We start from the raw sequence: 14,848 nt of genomic DNA on the forward strand, positions 1-14,848 counted from the left end.
ATGAGTCCTGAGTATACTCGGATAGGTGTCTATGGGGGGGGGGGGGGGTCTTTTGGCACCCCTTCAGATCTCGGTCATGGATCGCGTGATCCTCGCGAAAATTTGCGCTAATGTAGAGGCCAATGTAATCTACAAGACTGTATAGTTAGATTTTTCAAATTTCAATTTATGTATTTCATATTAATTAATTTATGCTAATTTATGCAAAAATATTTTTTTGCCTATAAATCAAAAAATAAAGCTCCAAGACTTCTAATGAATTTTTGATGAACATATTCTTTTCAATATCCTCAACAATAATATTGAAGCAAAAATTTGGCTCCAAAATTATTTCTTATGTATTTTATTGTTTATTGAATTTCTTATGTATTTCTGTTTTTTTTTACGTTTTGTTTTTGTTGTTTTTTGTCAAAATTTGTCACAGAAACTTTTTAAAGCATAATCAGGCTAAAATAAATCATTATTAGCCATTGAAAGTAAAAATATTTATTTTATTATGAATTAATTGCAATTAATTACATTTTATTTGTACACAAAATCAAATTTTTGAGCATTTTTTGGGTCAATGAATTTATTTCAAAGGAGCGTGGCTTCAAAACAGTATGCCCGGGAGCAACAAATTTAGTCTCAAAAGTTGCACAATACTTGAAAGAAAAAAGTCATAAAATGTCGCGGCGAGAGCATCACGCGTTGTGGAATAATCACGCGAAACGTCAAGGGGGGGGGGGGGGCAAAATGCCCCCCCCCCCCGGTGGGAATAGGGTTAAAGCGACACTCTGCTCTCCATGTGCACTTTGACCTAAATTACTGTAACAGAGTATCAATAAACAAGAAGACCAGTGAATAAGTTGTTCATTTCGAACAAAACATGAAAAAGTCATGGAACATTCCAAGTTGCACACGTTTTCTTGAAGTGATGATAATTTGGTGCACATGTACAAATATGCAAATGAGATGAAGTGATGATGTCATCAGCTCACAAATCTCTCATTGGCTGGTGCAAGAAAATTTCAAACAGGTTCTCTCTTTTGTCTCTAATCTAACAAGTAGCAGTATAGAGTACTGAAGTGTGACATCATACATGCTGTAGCTGTTTCATTGCCATGAAAACTGGTTCTGAACAACCTCACGTAGTACCCTGAATATTGATGAACACAACTGACTACCATAAACCATGCTTGAGCAAAATATTGTGACATTGTCCTGTCAGTACTCTTTGATTGTCTCTCAACTTCCCACATTCTGGTATACACGTTTATGTCCCCTAGTGTTAATTTTTGTCTATATACAGATGTATGTCCCTTAGTATTAATTCTTGTCTAGCTATGTCCCCTTTATGTTATCCTCCTTGGCTAAATTCTATTATGTGGTAAAAAGAGGAAAAAGAAAGAGAGAGAAATGAAGGAAACCATATCACCCTGAGACCATTATCCCAGTTAAGCAAACTGCTTTGTATTGATGAACGCCTCTTCCGCCTATACCTTAAAGGTCCAGTTTACATTTGGGAGCAGTGATTTAAAAAATGTTCAAGATATCACATTTGATGCATATGTGTAGGTCTGTTTTATCACAAAACATCCTACCATATAAATTTTTTGCAATAAAGCCTAAAATATAAGGAGATATCAGTGTTTTTATCAATAAAGCGTAAGTGTAGACGGTTTAGTCTGAAAACATTTTTATTATAACCATTGTTCACATTTTGTATATTTAACAACACTTAACATTGATTATACAGATTCAAATTTTTACAGGGATTGTTTCTACCCCTAACTCACTTTTTAGAACTATTTTAAAGCACCAGTGCTGGGTTTTGTTTCATCTGCAAATGGTGAATTATGACTTTAAAATACCAAAATATATTCTCGTATAAACATACCAAAATCAATTCCTGTATTAAAGTTTCATTATTTTTATTTTTGATGAGGTCATCATTTTATACTGTATTTGTGATATGATTCATTCATACAAATGGAGAAATTAAACAAACAGAAACTGAAACTATTCTGTTTGTTTGGATTTTTTTTTTTCTAATGAAAGTCAACTTAGACAGGAAATGGAGTAAACTACCAAATACATTTCTCAGTAAATGAGGCAATAGCATAATATCCTTGTAGTTTCTGTTAAAATGCTACTGTCTCTAAAGGTGCAGATACAGAGAAGATAATTGACTAATCATTGTTAGGTTCTAATTTTTGTCTTTGTTTTATTGTTCGTCATAATGAGAAAACTTGCCTCAGCCACGTTCGACATACCCCTGTATCGTGGTCTGATTCATTCCCCACGGAGGCCGCTTAAAAAAAGCCGAAGGTTATCCCAGCTTTTCTAGGCTCGCTATTTCTGTGTTTGGATTTTATGAGCTGTTGGGTAATATTACCCAACTCTAAAGTAGGGCTACATAAACTTGTAGTAAGATAGAGAGGATTGTATTTTCATCGACTCTTGTACGTCATGTAATTAGCGTCAATAAGGGACGAGGCAAATTTATGTATAATGGCATAGATTTGCTTTACAGGCATGACAGTGATATAATTCAGACCCCACTGCATATCCAAATATTCTTCTATTCTTGTGTACATCTACATGTATTTTACTGATTCACCAACATTTTACATCTATTTCTATCTTTTTAACCATTTTTACATAAATAATTATCTCAAGACATTACATTTCATCCTCATTTTGCATGAAGAGAAAAAAAATTAAAGTGCAGTTTTGCATGTGTTTGTAACGTCCCCCTTTAATATAATTTTCGCTGCTCCCCACGTCTCTCCATCTGTCCACAGTATCCATACAGGCCCTACCCTCCCAGTCAGCAGGATCAGCATCTCCAGCCGGTGCCCAGGGGGTTCGACGTCGTCAAGCAGGACTACGCCAACAGCGCGTTCGGCATGGAGGGCGGCACCACGGAGAGACAGCGACGGAATGAGGAGACGGAAGTGATGATACAGAGGGAGCTGCCGCCAAGGCAAGGGTGACCTTATCTTATCCCTTTCTGTGCCGGGGACTTTGGACAGTGTGTACAACGCTTAAGGTGGCCTCACACTATGCGGTTTTTTCTTGCGACTGCTTGCGGTTTCGAGATGTCGCACGCGGTTCTCGACCGCATGCGACTTCTCGCGACTTGGAGGCGTCCACAAGCCTTGCGACCTCCTTGCGGCTGCTGTCAAATTTTGAACATGTTCAAAACCTTGCGATCGTCTGCGGTTGCCTCTGTGATCCCTTTCGACCGGCTGAAATTTCGCAAGCCTTGCGGTCGTTGCGCTCACACTATGCGACTCGATGATTGCGATCTGGCAACTGCAACTGATCGCAAGCACTGCGATCGAAAAAAACGCATAGTGTGAGGCCACCTTTATGGGTTTTTGTGCCAATCAGCACTCAATTTAAGCACACAAAGGATTAAAGGGGATCAATTCCGAATTCAAATTTTTCATTGATTTTTGTACAAAAACCGACAAAAATATAAATTCTTCTGCTGTAAAAGTGTGAAGCATTAATGTTATTCCCAGCAGAATAACTTCAAAATAATGATCAGTCAGATGTATTAAGATTTGTGATTTGGGACATGATTGCATTAGAATTATCTCACATTCTGTGTGGTTGTTTTGTATATATTTGGGTGTAAGCACTCAGGATTACTTTAGTGCGCTGAAAATTTCTTAATAGTTTGTTTGTTTGTTCCATTCCTAACAACTCTCAGACAGATTCTTTTGATACATTCATTCTAAAAATTGTGCAATGACATGTGTCATACAGGACTTGCATAAAATGTCAGCTTTTATAATGTGTTATCCACATTGATAACACGACATTAACTCCTGCAACAATGTTCCAGTCATATTTTCTCCAACGACTTTGGTTGGGGTTAGGGTTGTGCTGGGGCTTTTAGGTTTAGTTTGATGTGAGGATTAGGATTAGGATTAGGGTTAGGATTATGTTTGTGGGTAGAAATTATGTTGATTTTTGAAGGAAGGCGTTTGCATGGTGTAGTACATAAGATATACTCAGTTTGCGGTTCACCATGTGTAGTCCTTAGGACTGTTGGAATGACAGGAGAAAAGAAGAAAGAAAGGTCGGATAAGAGGTAGGAAATTGAGTGACAGTATTCTTTCTTGAGTGTGTGTAGTCCTGAAAAGGACTGTAAACCGAAGAGATAGAAGAGCTTAAGAAATTATGTTTGGCTTTAATAATAGAGTGCAGATATTTCATGGGAGCAATTGTCGCAGGAGCGAATGTCACGGAACCATCTGCATCAAATCGCAGTGTGTTGAAAATGAAAGCGTGAGTTTATATGCGTTTCAGTCAAACAATTAGATGTGAAAGGTATAATCATTCTACTGAGCAGTGTTGAGCGAAACCAGTGTGAGGAACTGAAAATGAACATAATGGCCTTAATCGATTCCTGGAAGCATGGGAAAATATGCTCTGCTTTATTCAATCTCTGTTGACCAATGATTTATTGCTGTGTTCTGAGAGAGCGGCTGCCTTTGGTGTCACAAATTCTCATCAGCTGGCGGTGTGTGTTTGATCTCGGAGGGAATTTGACGCTGTGCGTGCAGAAGTCACATTTAGTTTTGGTGTGAGGTGTGAAACACGAGCCATCGTCGGCCAGCCCGAGCAGACAGTGGATGTACTGTTGTGACACTCTGTCAGTCTGTCTGTCTGTCTGTCTGTCTGTCTGTTTGTCTGTCATAACACATAGCGGTATTAGCCTTGTTTCAAGGAGCAATTCATATTTATCCACTTGTGCTGTGAATATATATGAAGAGCAAAATACTCTTTTAATAAAGTTTCCTCAGTAGCCAAACAATTCAACATGGAACACTTTTGTCTGAATATCAAAATGACATGATAGACGTACTTAATTATTTTGAATGAGTCTGCTCCCTCTGACATGTTGAAATTATGAATATGGTATGTAAATGAATTGGAAACACCAGAAAATTAAGTCATGAATGACAGTGCAAAAATTCTTGGAGGGAGCACTTTGAATCTTTGTCGGTTTAATGTTCTGTAAAATTCCTGTAAACTTCCTGTAAGCTTTCACCATTCAGTTTGTTTCGATTTTACCTTGGTACATTGTAAGTCGCCAATCTTGCCTCCTCATAAAAAATGAAGTGCCTCACTGAGACCCCTTCATTGTTCCTCTTCTATCTTCCCCCACAGGTCAGTAGAGGGTCACAAATCCCCCATCTTACACCCCTCCAAGAACCACTACACTGCCAGCCACTCCCCCACGCCAAGCGGCTCTTCTAACTCATCATTGGTTCCGCCCCTGCCCCCCAAGGTATGTTGGAGTGCACACCTTACAAATGAAATATTCTCTATAGATTCTCATTATGTCCGACTCAGTCACAGAAAATACAAATATCATATTGTCGCTGGATTGACAAGACCTTGTATCTGCAATTTGGTGAAAATGACTTTTTTTGGATTAATGGTCAGTTAATAATCAGTAAAGTGACGTCCTGTCCAAATCCTAGCTGTCTTACCCCAAAAATGAAGCCACCACAGCACATCAAAGGAAATGATATCCCATTGGATGTAGTGCTTTGGCTGCCATGTGTTTTTGCACTCCTGAACAATTGACAGTTTGTAGATACGAGGTCTTGTCGCCCCAGCGACGATATGTTCTGTGAATACTGTTCTCATGTGGTGTAATTGTATTACAGAGAGTAGAAATTCTAATTCAGCAAGATGTCATATTGTATGCAGAATACCTTCACATCGTAATTTTGATACTGAAGAACATTTATATTGCATAGCTACTATAATGATATATAAGCCTACTCTACTGCGCATTACAAAATAGTAATCATGACATGCATAATTGAAACATTATATTGATGTTTTTGCTTTGGTATCACATTGCCTAAAACATGCTAGTACTTCCATATATAGCAAAATATTTCATGTAAAATATATGGCATTTAGGGTGAGGAGCGGACAAACTCAAATTTGAGTACTTCATTAAAGGGATAGTACAGTATTTAATAGTGGGGATGAGAATTGGGCTTTTAACTTTTTGTGAGATACCAAGAAAACACTTATGAAATAGTACAGAGCATACCACTTTAAGAGGAATTCAAAGTTTATTTGATGAAAATCGGGTTTGGAATGACTGAAACATCCAAAAACAAAGTAAAACAAAGCGATCGTAATAAAATGTGGGTCCCACACTTTATTGAATCACCCTAATTTGGATATCTCAGCCGTTTCAAAACCAATTTTCATCAAATAAACGTTGAATTCCTCATGGAATTACGTGCTCTTTCATATTTCATAAGAGGTTTCTCATTATCTCACCAAAAAATGTTAGAAACCTGAAATTAGGTCTCAACCCAAACTATACGATCCCTTTAACAGAACTCGCTATGAAATGTTGCAGTTACGACATTATGAAATCGTGGAGTGTATTTCAGTCACAAGCATTCAAAATTCTGGGTGAAATTGGGAAGAACAAGAAGAAAATAGATTATTTGAATAGCAGCTGCTCATCAGTACGTCGTCCTGTTGGAAAGTGAAAATGGCAGCGGCGTCATATTGCCATGATTTCATTGCAAGGCCTCCTCTTCACATATTTATTTCATACCTACAAGGAGCAGATGTATGATGTTTTTAAAAGAAATTATTCTTAAACACTCTGTTCTTGAGTACAGGGCAATTTTTTCATCCCATTTGGTCTACCATGAGAAATATAGCATTAAAGTCAAGATGAATACACATTGAATATGTGACCCTGCACCACAAAACAAACAAAAAGTCGCCGGACATGAATTTTTAGATAAGACCATATTCTGAAAGAGCAGACTTTAAGCTTTAAAATGATGTATAAATCAAATCAAATGGACTCTCCTAACCTATCTAAATATTTGAAAGAAAGCACAAACTCAGGAAAAGTATGAACTGAGAAAAGAGGCCCTGAAGTACAGTGTCTATTCAAGCGCTTAATCTTTACCAAACCGTGCTGGCTGTGCGATGAATGGGACAAAAAACAGGAAGTAAACCACCAGAGTAACAACAATGAAGGGATTATCAGATTAAACTGAAACACATTCTGTCCATCATTAACGCCAACTTTCAAAGCAGTAGCACTATCCTTTCAAAAGTTATTAGAGTTGAAAGTGAAGAGTGTGTGCAAGGTTTTTAAGAAATGAAAATGGAACTCTAAAGACACACCTAATCACTCAATTCTACCAAAAATGTTCGAGGTAAACTGATAAAAAATATACTTTTCCGCCCGTTTCATGATACCAAAGTTTAGCATAATGTAAAAGAAGACCTGCTCTTTAAGAAAATATGAAAAAGTCAAGATCGGCTAGGTTGAACAATTTCACTTATTTTCAGTCCTCACGCAAAATCAGTGTGCGCAACTTTATGTTCGTTTTGTGGTGCACGGTCACATATCACCTTTTGTTTATTAGAAAAATGTTGTATTTCTTTGTGCGGACACTGCCATGGCGTGATAGATTTTAAGTACCTGGTATGGTAGACCACACAACAGAGTGTAGAGCCTAAATATAGGCTATGACATTAATCACATAGCCAGGTTTAGATGCAGATATTTTTTTTTTTCACATCAGCAACATCAAATAATCTATAAAATGTCCTTGTGCACCCTAGTTTTTTTTTTTTCAAGGGTCTTTCGCTATCATTGCCACCTTCAATTTTTGCAGTTGCCCTGGCAGCAGCTATACAACAAGCAGTCAGTCGAGAGCGTCCCTGTTATGGCCATGGTAACTGAGACTGAAACTTAGAATAGTTGCTAACCTCTTTGATTTGTTTTGTTTCGTCTTGTTTTCATAAAGAGAGGCTCTGTCATAGAATAGATTAGTCACCCTACATATGTACATCGGATGATTAATGTGTATGCCCTGGTATCAAAAGTGAAAAATTTCCTTCAAATAAATGCCATTCAGTCTTGAATGAGAGTAATCATCTTTGGCATGTTCCCCCCCCCCCCCCCCCCCCCCCCCCATTGATGTTTGTACACTCAGCTGCACATGTACAATGTGGTTACAGATTTCCTGTGTAGTACAATACACATTCCATTGTTATGTTTTACTCATGTTGTCATAGTTACAGTATCGATGGTGAATGTTTAGCCTAGATGTGTATTTTTAATGCACTGATAGTCTATTGTGGCCTTACTTGAGTTGTGTGGTTTTCTGACTGCCATTTCTTTTGTTTTCCTTATGACTGGCCTTTGACCGAGAATAAATTCTTGGAAAGAAGTTAATAGGGGACTTAAGAAATAAATTCGTTCATGCCATACCTATTCTAACTTATGAAAACTTATGACTCATTTACAACTTACAGTGTACTATTGGAGTATAATAGTAGTGGAGAAAAAAATAGCAGATCGTGTGAAATGTTAACCCACTGAATACGGACTGATTTTGCTACAACATGCATTTCCCATAGACAATTGCCAGAGTATACTCTGGACTCGTCCTCAACGGGTTAAAGTAATCAATTCATTCAAACTTCCTCTAGAGGTTTCCTACAGGTGTAAATTGAGTTAAGGTCTTGCAGAATGTTATTTTCTCATTGGAACACACACACACCCAAACCAAACAAACTCAGTGCACATTCAAACGAAAATCTAAGTAAAGCTTGTTAGGACAGTCCTTTGGTATGCCAGTGCTGGTAAAGAAAAAAAAAAGGATCTCTGATACTTCAAGATGAGTTAATCTTCACTTCAGTCTGTACTATAAAGATAGTAACTGTCTTGGAGCAGTAAAGCTAACATATTAACTGTTGTTTTTCTTGTGAAATATTACACTGCCAGCCCTCCCCCCTTAACTCTTCAAGTCCCAGAAAACACACGTTTGACCCTTAACCCACTGACTTAATGAACCCTTTTGCAGTTCTGTGGTGACATTCGCTTATTATCTTAGTGGGTAGAATGCCTGTACCACGTCTGATCTCTAGATGGCAGCCTTCCATTTTGTCAATACTGAGCGGTTGCATGTCTAACACAAGCCCATTCAGACTGCTCTTTTCCCATGGGTTTAATCTTAAACCCGTTGAAGTAGTTGCAAGGGTTAAAGACCGCAACATCACTAAATTGTTACATCACCAGGATGATTTAATGTGGACAATTTTATTTTTTTCCCCTTCTTTTATTCATTTCTGTTGAGGAAATTCAGCAGAAGTTATCATGCAAGTCTGTGGGAAAGTCTTACTGGGCTATGATGCCATAACAGGAACTTATTTTAATGATTAATACATTGTTGAATGATGCTACCATTTCTGGAAAACATGTCATTTTTTTTTTTTTAATGCCTCCGCCCGAAGTGTGCTGGAGGCATTATTTTTTTAATGATTTTGACCAATTTTATAAAAACTTTCACAGTCCTGTTTTGTTTTTTTACGTCAGATTTTTTACGTCAGATTTTCACTCCGTCATGTCAAAATCAAACTAAGATGTAAGACTTTAAGTTTCACTTCAATCTAGAGTCTTGTTTCTCTGCCTGTCGTACAGACAAAGGTGCCACCACAGAGGGCGCTAGACTCAAGCATGAGTGGGAGCGAGGCTGGGGAGGAGCTGTACAAGCAGAGGAGGGAGTACATGGCTGCCCAGGAGGAGATCAGCAGGGTGCTGGAACCAGAGCTCTTCTCTTCCATGGGGAGAAAGAGGTGAGAAAGGAAGGAGAGGTCTAAGGGGGGGGGGGGATGGGAAAGCTTTAAAGCGGAAATCCGTAAAGCGGATATCAGTAAAATATTTATGAGTTCAACGGTATAGATTTGATCAAAATCGGATGAAAAACAAGGAAGTTATGACATTTTGAAGTTTAGCTAGTTTTGGGAGAAACAGTTCTTGAATAGGAAATATGAATACATATGCAAATGGCAAAGTGAGCATGTCATTCCCTTAAAACTCACTTGCACCATATAGTTTGTACATACAATTTTTGGAATTTCCAGGTTTTCATACAAACGCAATTATGCCCGAGGCTGAAATCCTCATATATCTAACTGATCACTATTCTGAAGTTATTCAACAAGGAATAACATGTTTCAGACTTCAATGACAGAAACATTGAATTTTCGCCATTTTTTTTTTGTACACGATCAATGGAAAATTGTGAGGGTATGACATGATTAGCTCACTCATTTTCATATTCATACCCACTGTACAACAACTGTTTTGCCAAAATTACCAAAACTTCGAAATTTCATAACTTCCTTATTTTTCATCCGATTTCAGTCAAATTTTTGACATTGAACTCATAAAATTTTACTCTTTTTTATCAGACTAACTTATGTTTGGACTGGTTTTCCTCTTTGAAGGTATTATTTACCATTTGCAGATGAAACAAAAACTCAGCTTTAGTGCATCAAAATAGTTCTTAAATGTGAGTTAGGGATAGAAACAACCAATGTAAAAATGTTTATCCGTATAATCAATGCTAAGTATTGTAAAATCTACAAAATGTGAACATTAGTCATGACAAAATTGTTTCTAGAATAAACTGTCCACAGATATGGTTTATTGAGAAAAATAGTGGTATCTCCTTATATTTTAGGCTTTATTGCAAAATTTTTATATGGTAGGATGGTTTGTGATACAACTAACCTATACATATGCATTGGATGTGATAACTCGAAACATTTTTAAAATCACTGCCCCCAATGGTAAACAAAACCTTTAAAAAGAGGAAAGTGGGCAGAGTGGTAGGGGTGAGGAGGGAAGAAATGGATCTAGGGAGAGAGAGGTATGAAAGAGGAAGGAGTCTGGAGGGGAGGGGATGATGCGAGAGAGGTGAGGAGGGGAGGAGAATGGAGGTAGAAGAGGTACAAAGGAGGAACGGGAGGGAGAACATGATACAGGAGAAGGAAGAAGTATGGAGGAAGGGATCTGAAAAGTGGAAGGAGGAGGAAGTGATGGGGGATGGAGAGAGTAAGAAACGAAGAGGAAAGGGACTGACGGTAAGGGTTGATGAGGTTAGGAGGAGGGGGTGGGGAGGTATGGGGAAAGAAAGAAGTATGAAGGAGGAAGGGGTCTAAATGATGCAGGGAAGAGTCTGATAAGAGGAGAGGATATGAAGAGAGAAACAAACAAGGATGAAGGGGACTGAAGGTGAGGGTTCAGGAGGTTAGGAGGAGGGGCAGAGGGAGAAATAGGTATGAAGGAGTCGGGGTGAAGTAATGGGGGAGTAAGTACAGTGTAGTATTTCAGAAGGAGGAAAGAGTCTGGAAGGTGGTGATGGAAGAGCAGAGGGGATAGGAGGTGATGAGGGGAGGGGTAGTGGAGAGATGGAGGTAAGGGGGAGCGAGTGGTCCAAAGGGTGGGCGGGGGGTGAGATGGAGGCCAAAAGAGGTATGAAGGGGGAAGGAGTTTGAAGGGTGGAGGGGGAGGAGGTGATGAGGAGAGAAATGAAGGGAGAAAGAAGGAGGAAGGGGTCTGAAGGGTGGAGGGGGGGGGGGCAAGATGGAGGCCGAAAGAGGTATAAAGGAGGAAGGAGTTTGAAAGGTGGAGGAAGTGGGGGTGGGAGGTGATGGGGAGGATGGAGAGAAAGAAGTAAGGAGGAAGTGTTCTGAAGGGTGATGGGTGATGATTGGTTGGAGGGCAAGATGCAGATTGAAAGAAGTATAAAAAAGAAGATGACAGAGGAAGGCGTTTGAAGGGTGAAGGGGAAGGAGATGATGAGGGGGCAATGGTGGAAGAAAGAATGAGGAAAGGGTCTGAAGGGTGGAGGTGGGTTGGGGATGAGCAAGATAGGAATAGAGAGAGAAAAAAGGTATGAGGAAGAAAGTGGTCTTGGAGGAAATGAGGTCAGGGATCACAAAGAAAAAAAAATGGAGGGAGAAAGAGGTAAGAAGGAGGAATTTTCTGAAGGATAGAGTTAAAAATGAGGGGAGGGGGGAATGATGTACTTGATTTACTGTCTTTGGTTACACAGATTTTCTTGTCTTTTTTGCAGCCAAAAAAGCAAGTCCAGTGCCAAGAAGGGTGCCGTGCAGAAGTTGAAAGACAAGAAGATCGAGAGCGAGCGCATCGGTGGCCCCGGCGGCGGCGGGAAGGGAAAGCTGAAGAAGATGGAGTCGTTGCCGGACAACCACTACGCACGGGGCGGAGTCAATTCACAGGTGAGGCATAAGACATCCCCTGTTGTGTCAAAAATACCAATTATATTTGACTCTAAGATTGATCTCTGTGCGGCGCAGCATACAGTGGCTTAAACCCAAAGAGGTTATATCTTTACTGCCTATAGAGGGCGAACTGTTTAAAATGTCTGTTCTCAAGGAGGATTGAAATGCTCTACTAACAGCAGACTTCACTCCGCACGTACATGTATGTGTTCTGCATGCTGGCCGAACAATTGTACAGGGCATATTTTAACTTTTTAACTTTTATGCGAGTCCACGCTCTTGGATTTGGCTGCTGCTTGTATGCTACCAAAGAGCACTTTTTGCCATTAGGGCTAAGCCTAGCGCCTTGCGTTGCTCCGTGCACTCACAGTTGTTGTGGCAGGTTTGACAGTAGCAAGCTCATAGATCTGCGACCTAAACACTAAGACGACGCAGCCTTCCGGGTTGGACAATGGAAACAGTTGTCTCGTGCACACGCAGAATACCATTTTTGGCCTAATTGTCCCCGCCGAACGAGTTCGAGCAGGGGACTATGAAACGGGCTCCGTACGTGTGTGTGTATGTGCGTCCGTCCGTGCGTCCGTGTGTCCGTCTGTCCGTCCGTGTGTGCGTCCGTGTGTGATCAAAATGTTCAATTTGCTACTTCTCTGTCATTTGTGAGCCAATTTTGATTCTGTTTGCTTTATATGATAGCACTACATGGGAGCTTTGAAACTTCTACACAAAATTTCAGTTGTGACCTTTGACCTTGACCTTTGACCTATATTGTACATTTTGCTACAAAATGCTACTTCTTCGCCATTTCTAACCCGATTTTGATTCCGTTTGCTTGAAGTGATGGCACTAGGTGAGGGCTTCAAAATTTGTACACAGAATTTTGACCTTTGACCTTGATTTTTGACCTATATTGTACATTGGCTACAAAATGCTACTCCTTCGCCATTTCTAACCCGATTTCGATTCCGTTTGCTTTATGTGATGGCACTAGGTGAGGGCTTCAAAACTTGTACACAGAATTTTGACCTTTGACTTCTTTGACCTTTGACCTTGATTTTTGACCTGTATTGTACATTTTGCTATAAAATGCTACTCCTTCGCCATTTCTAACCCAATTTCGATTCCGTTTGCTTTATGTGATGGCACTAGGTGAGGGCTTCAAAACTTCTACACAGAATTTTGACCTTTGACTTCTTCGACCTTTGACCTTGATTTTTGACCTGTATTGTACATTTTGCTACAAAATGCTACTCCTTCGCCATTTCTAACCCGATTTCGATTCCGTTTGCTTTATGTGATGGCACTAGGTGAGGGCTTCAAAACTTGTACACAGAATTTTGACCTTTAATTTCTTTGACCTTTGACCTTGATTTTTAACCTACATTGTACATTTTGCTACAAAATGCTACTTCCGGCGGGGACATATATTACGCATCGCGTAATTTCTACTTTTCCTTGTTAGCGTTTGCATTGCAGATCTAAAGTTCGCTTGTATATACAGTCCTGTATCTAAAAAGAGAGAAAGATAGTGTGTGTGTGAGAGAGAGAGAGAGAGAAGGAAGGGGCAAGATACAGAGGGAGAGAGAGAAAGAGAGAGTCAAGATTTTGTCTCTTGCTGTGGGAAAAATTTGTATGTCTTGCCAAAGTATTGTGTGTGTTTGTGTGTTGCGCAATGTTTACCTTGCAGTTGAGACTGCCATCTTCCGGGGCTCCATTTCATAGAAAGCTGATTATGAAACCTGCTCTGTCTGCAGCGACAAGTGTTGTGGTTTAACGACAAGAATCCTGCTGCCTGATTGGCTGCCGCTAGGAGAAGATGCTATTCCAGCCAGAATTGCTATCCTAACATCTGCTATGTAATGAGACCCCATGCACTCCATCCAGGGTGTAGCTAGGCTGTCATTCAAGATGCATGATGTTTGGCAGCGACTGTAGTCGTGAAATCTGTATGGTGGCCCTGAAGGGACATCGTAAATTTGCCATATTGAGCGAAACATTTCACAGAGTCAAGTCATGTACTGTCAGCCAGAGAAAACAGACGTTGATTGTGGAAAAATTCAATACCAATGTCTAATCCTCACAAAATTATTACATGTATGTGGGTTCATTCAGAATAAATGCAGGAAATTTCAGGAGATGCCAACGTGAAGACTGAGAAAAAATTGGATAATCCTTTCAAGGAATATGATTTTCCAAAGTTTTGATTACACATTCAGTTGATATGGCACCCTTAAAGGTTTGCAACATTAGGGATGTACTCTTCTCTACCAGAAATTCATACACAAAATTGACAGAAATGCATATTTCTTCAGAAATACAACTTGATTCTGCCTTTACGTTATATGCATTTGAGTAGATTAAGAATGAAAGCCTCCAGTTTTTTTCCAAATTTAATTGAATCAGTGATTTTACCGCTTGCTTGGTACAAAAGAGAAGCAATTATTTTGTGAAAATCTACACAATGTATTTGAACAACCAATGTAGAGCAGGGCATCCAAGAGTCTTCGAATCATTGCCAAATCAGGTTTGAATGGAGTAAGGATTTCATGAAATACAATATGTATCTCTCTAGTGGATTGTCAAATTGAATTTATCGTATTTATATACATTATTTTGCTTGCGTTTGTGTCCTCAAATATTCTGCTTGTTAATGAATTCACATACTTTCTGATGACAGTGCTGCTATAACTTAAAAACTGTTTCTGGAAATATTCTTACTCCATTCAATGAATGGTTACTTTGAAAAAAA

The 14,848-nt window shown here is 39.3% G+C and overlaps 1 protein-coding gene across 1 annotated transcript in view; it reads left to right on the forward strand.

The window, feature by feature from the left end:
- The window catches only part of LOC139723963 (uncharacterized), a 56,722-nt gene that overhangs the window by 15,572 nt on the left and 26,302 nt on the right, over positions 1-14,848 (forward strand). The window contains exons 5-8 of the mRNA XM_071635162.1: positions 2,787-2,968; positions 5,170-5,290; positions 9,491-9,645; positions 11,934-12,099. Of these exons, the coding sequence (XP_071491263.1) occupies positions 2,787-2,968; positions 5,170-5,290; positions 9,491-9,645; positions 11,934-12,099 (624 nt within the window). The remainder of the gene's footprint in view (positions 1-2,786; positions 2,969-5,169; positions 5,291-9,490; positions 9,646-11,933; positions 12,100-14,848) is intronic.

This window comes from Diadema antillarum, unplaced genomic scaffold (genome assembly GCF_040938485.1).
Source record: "Diadema antillarum isolate AM-2024a unplaced genomic scaffold, OU_Dant_1.0 scf00000204, whole genome shotgun sequence".
Taxonomy (NCBI): Eukaryota; Metazoa; Echinodermata; class Echinoidea; order Diadematoida; family Diadematidae; genus Diadema; species Diadema antillarum.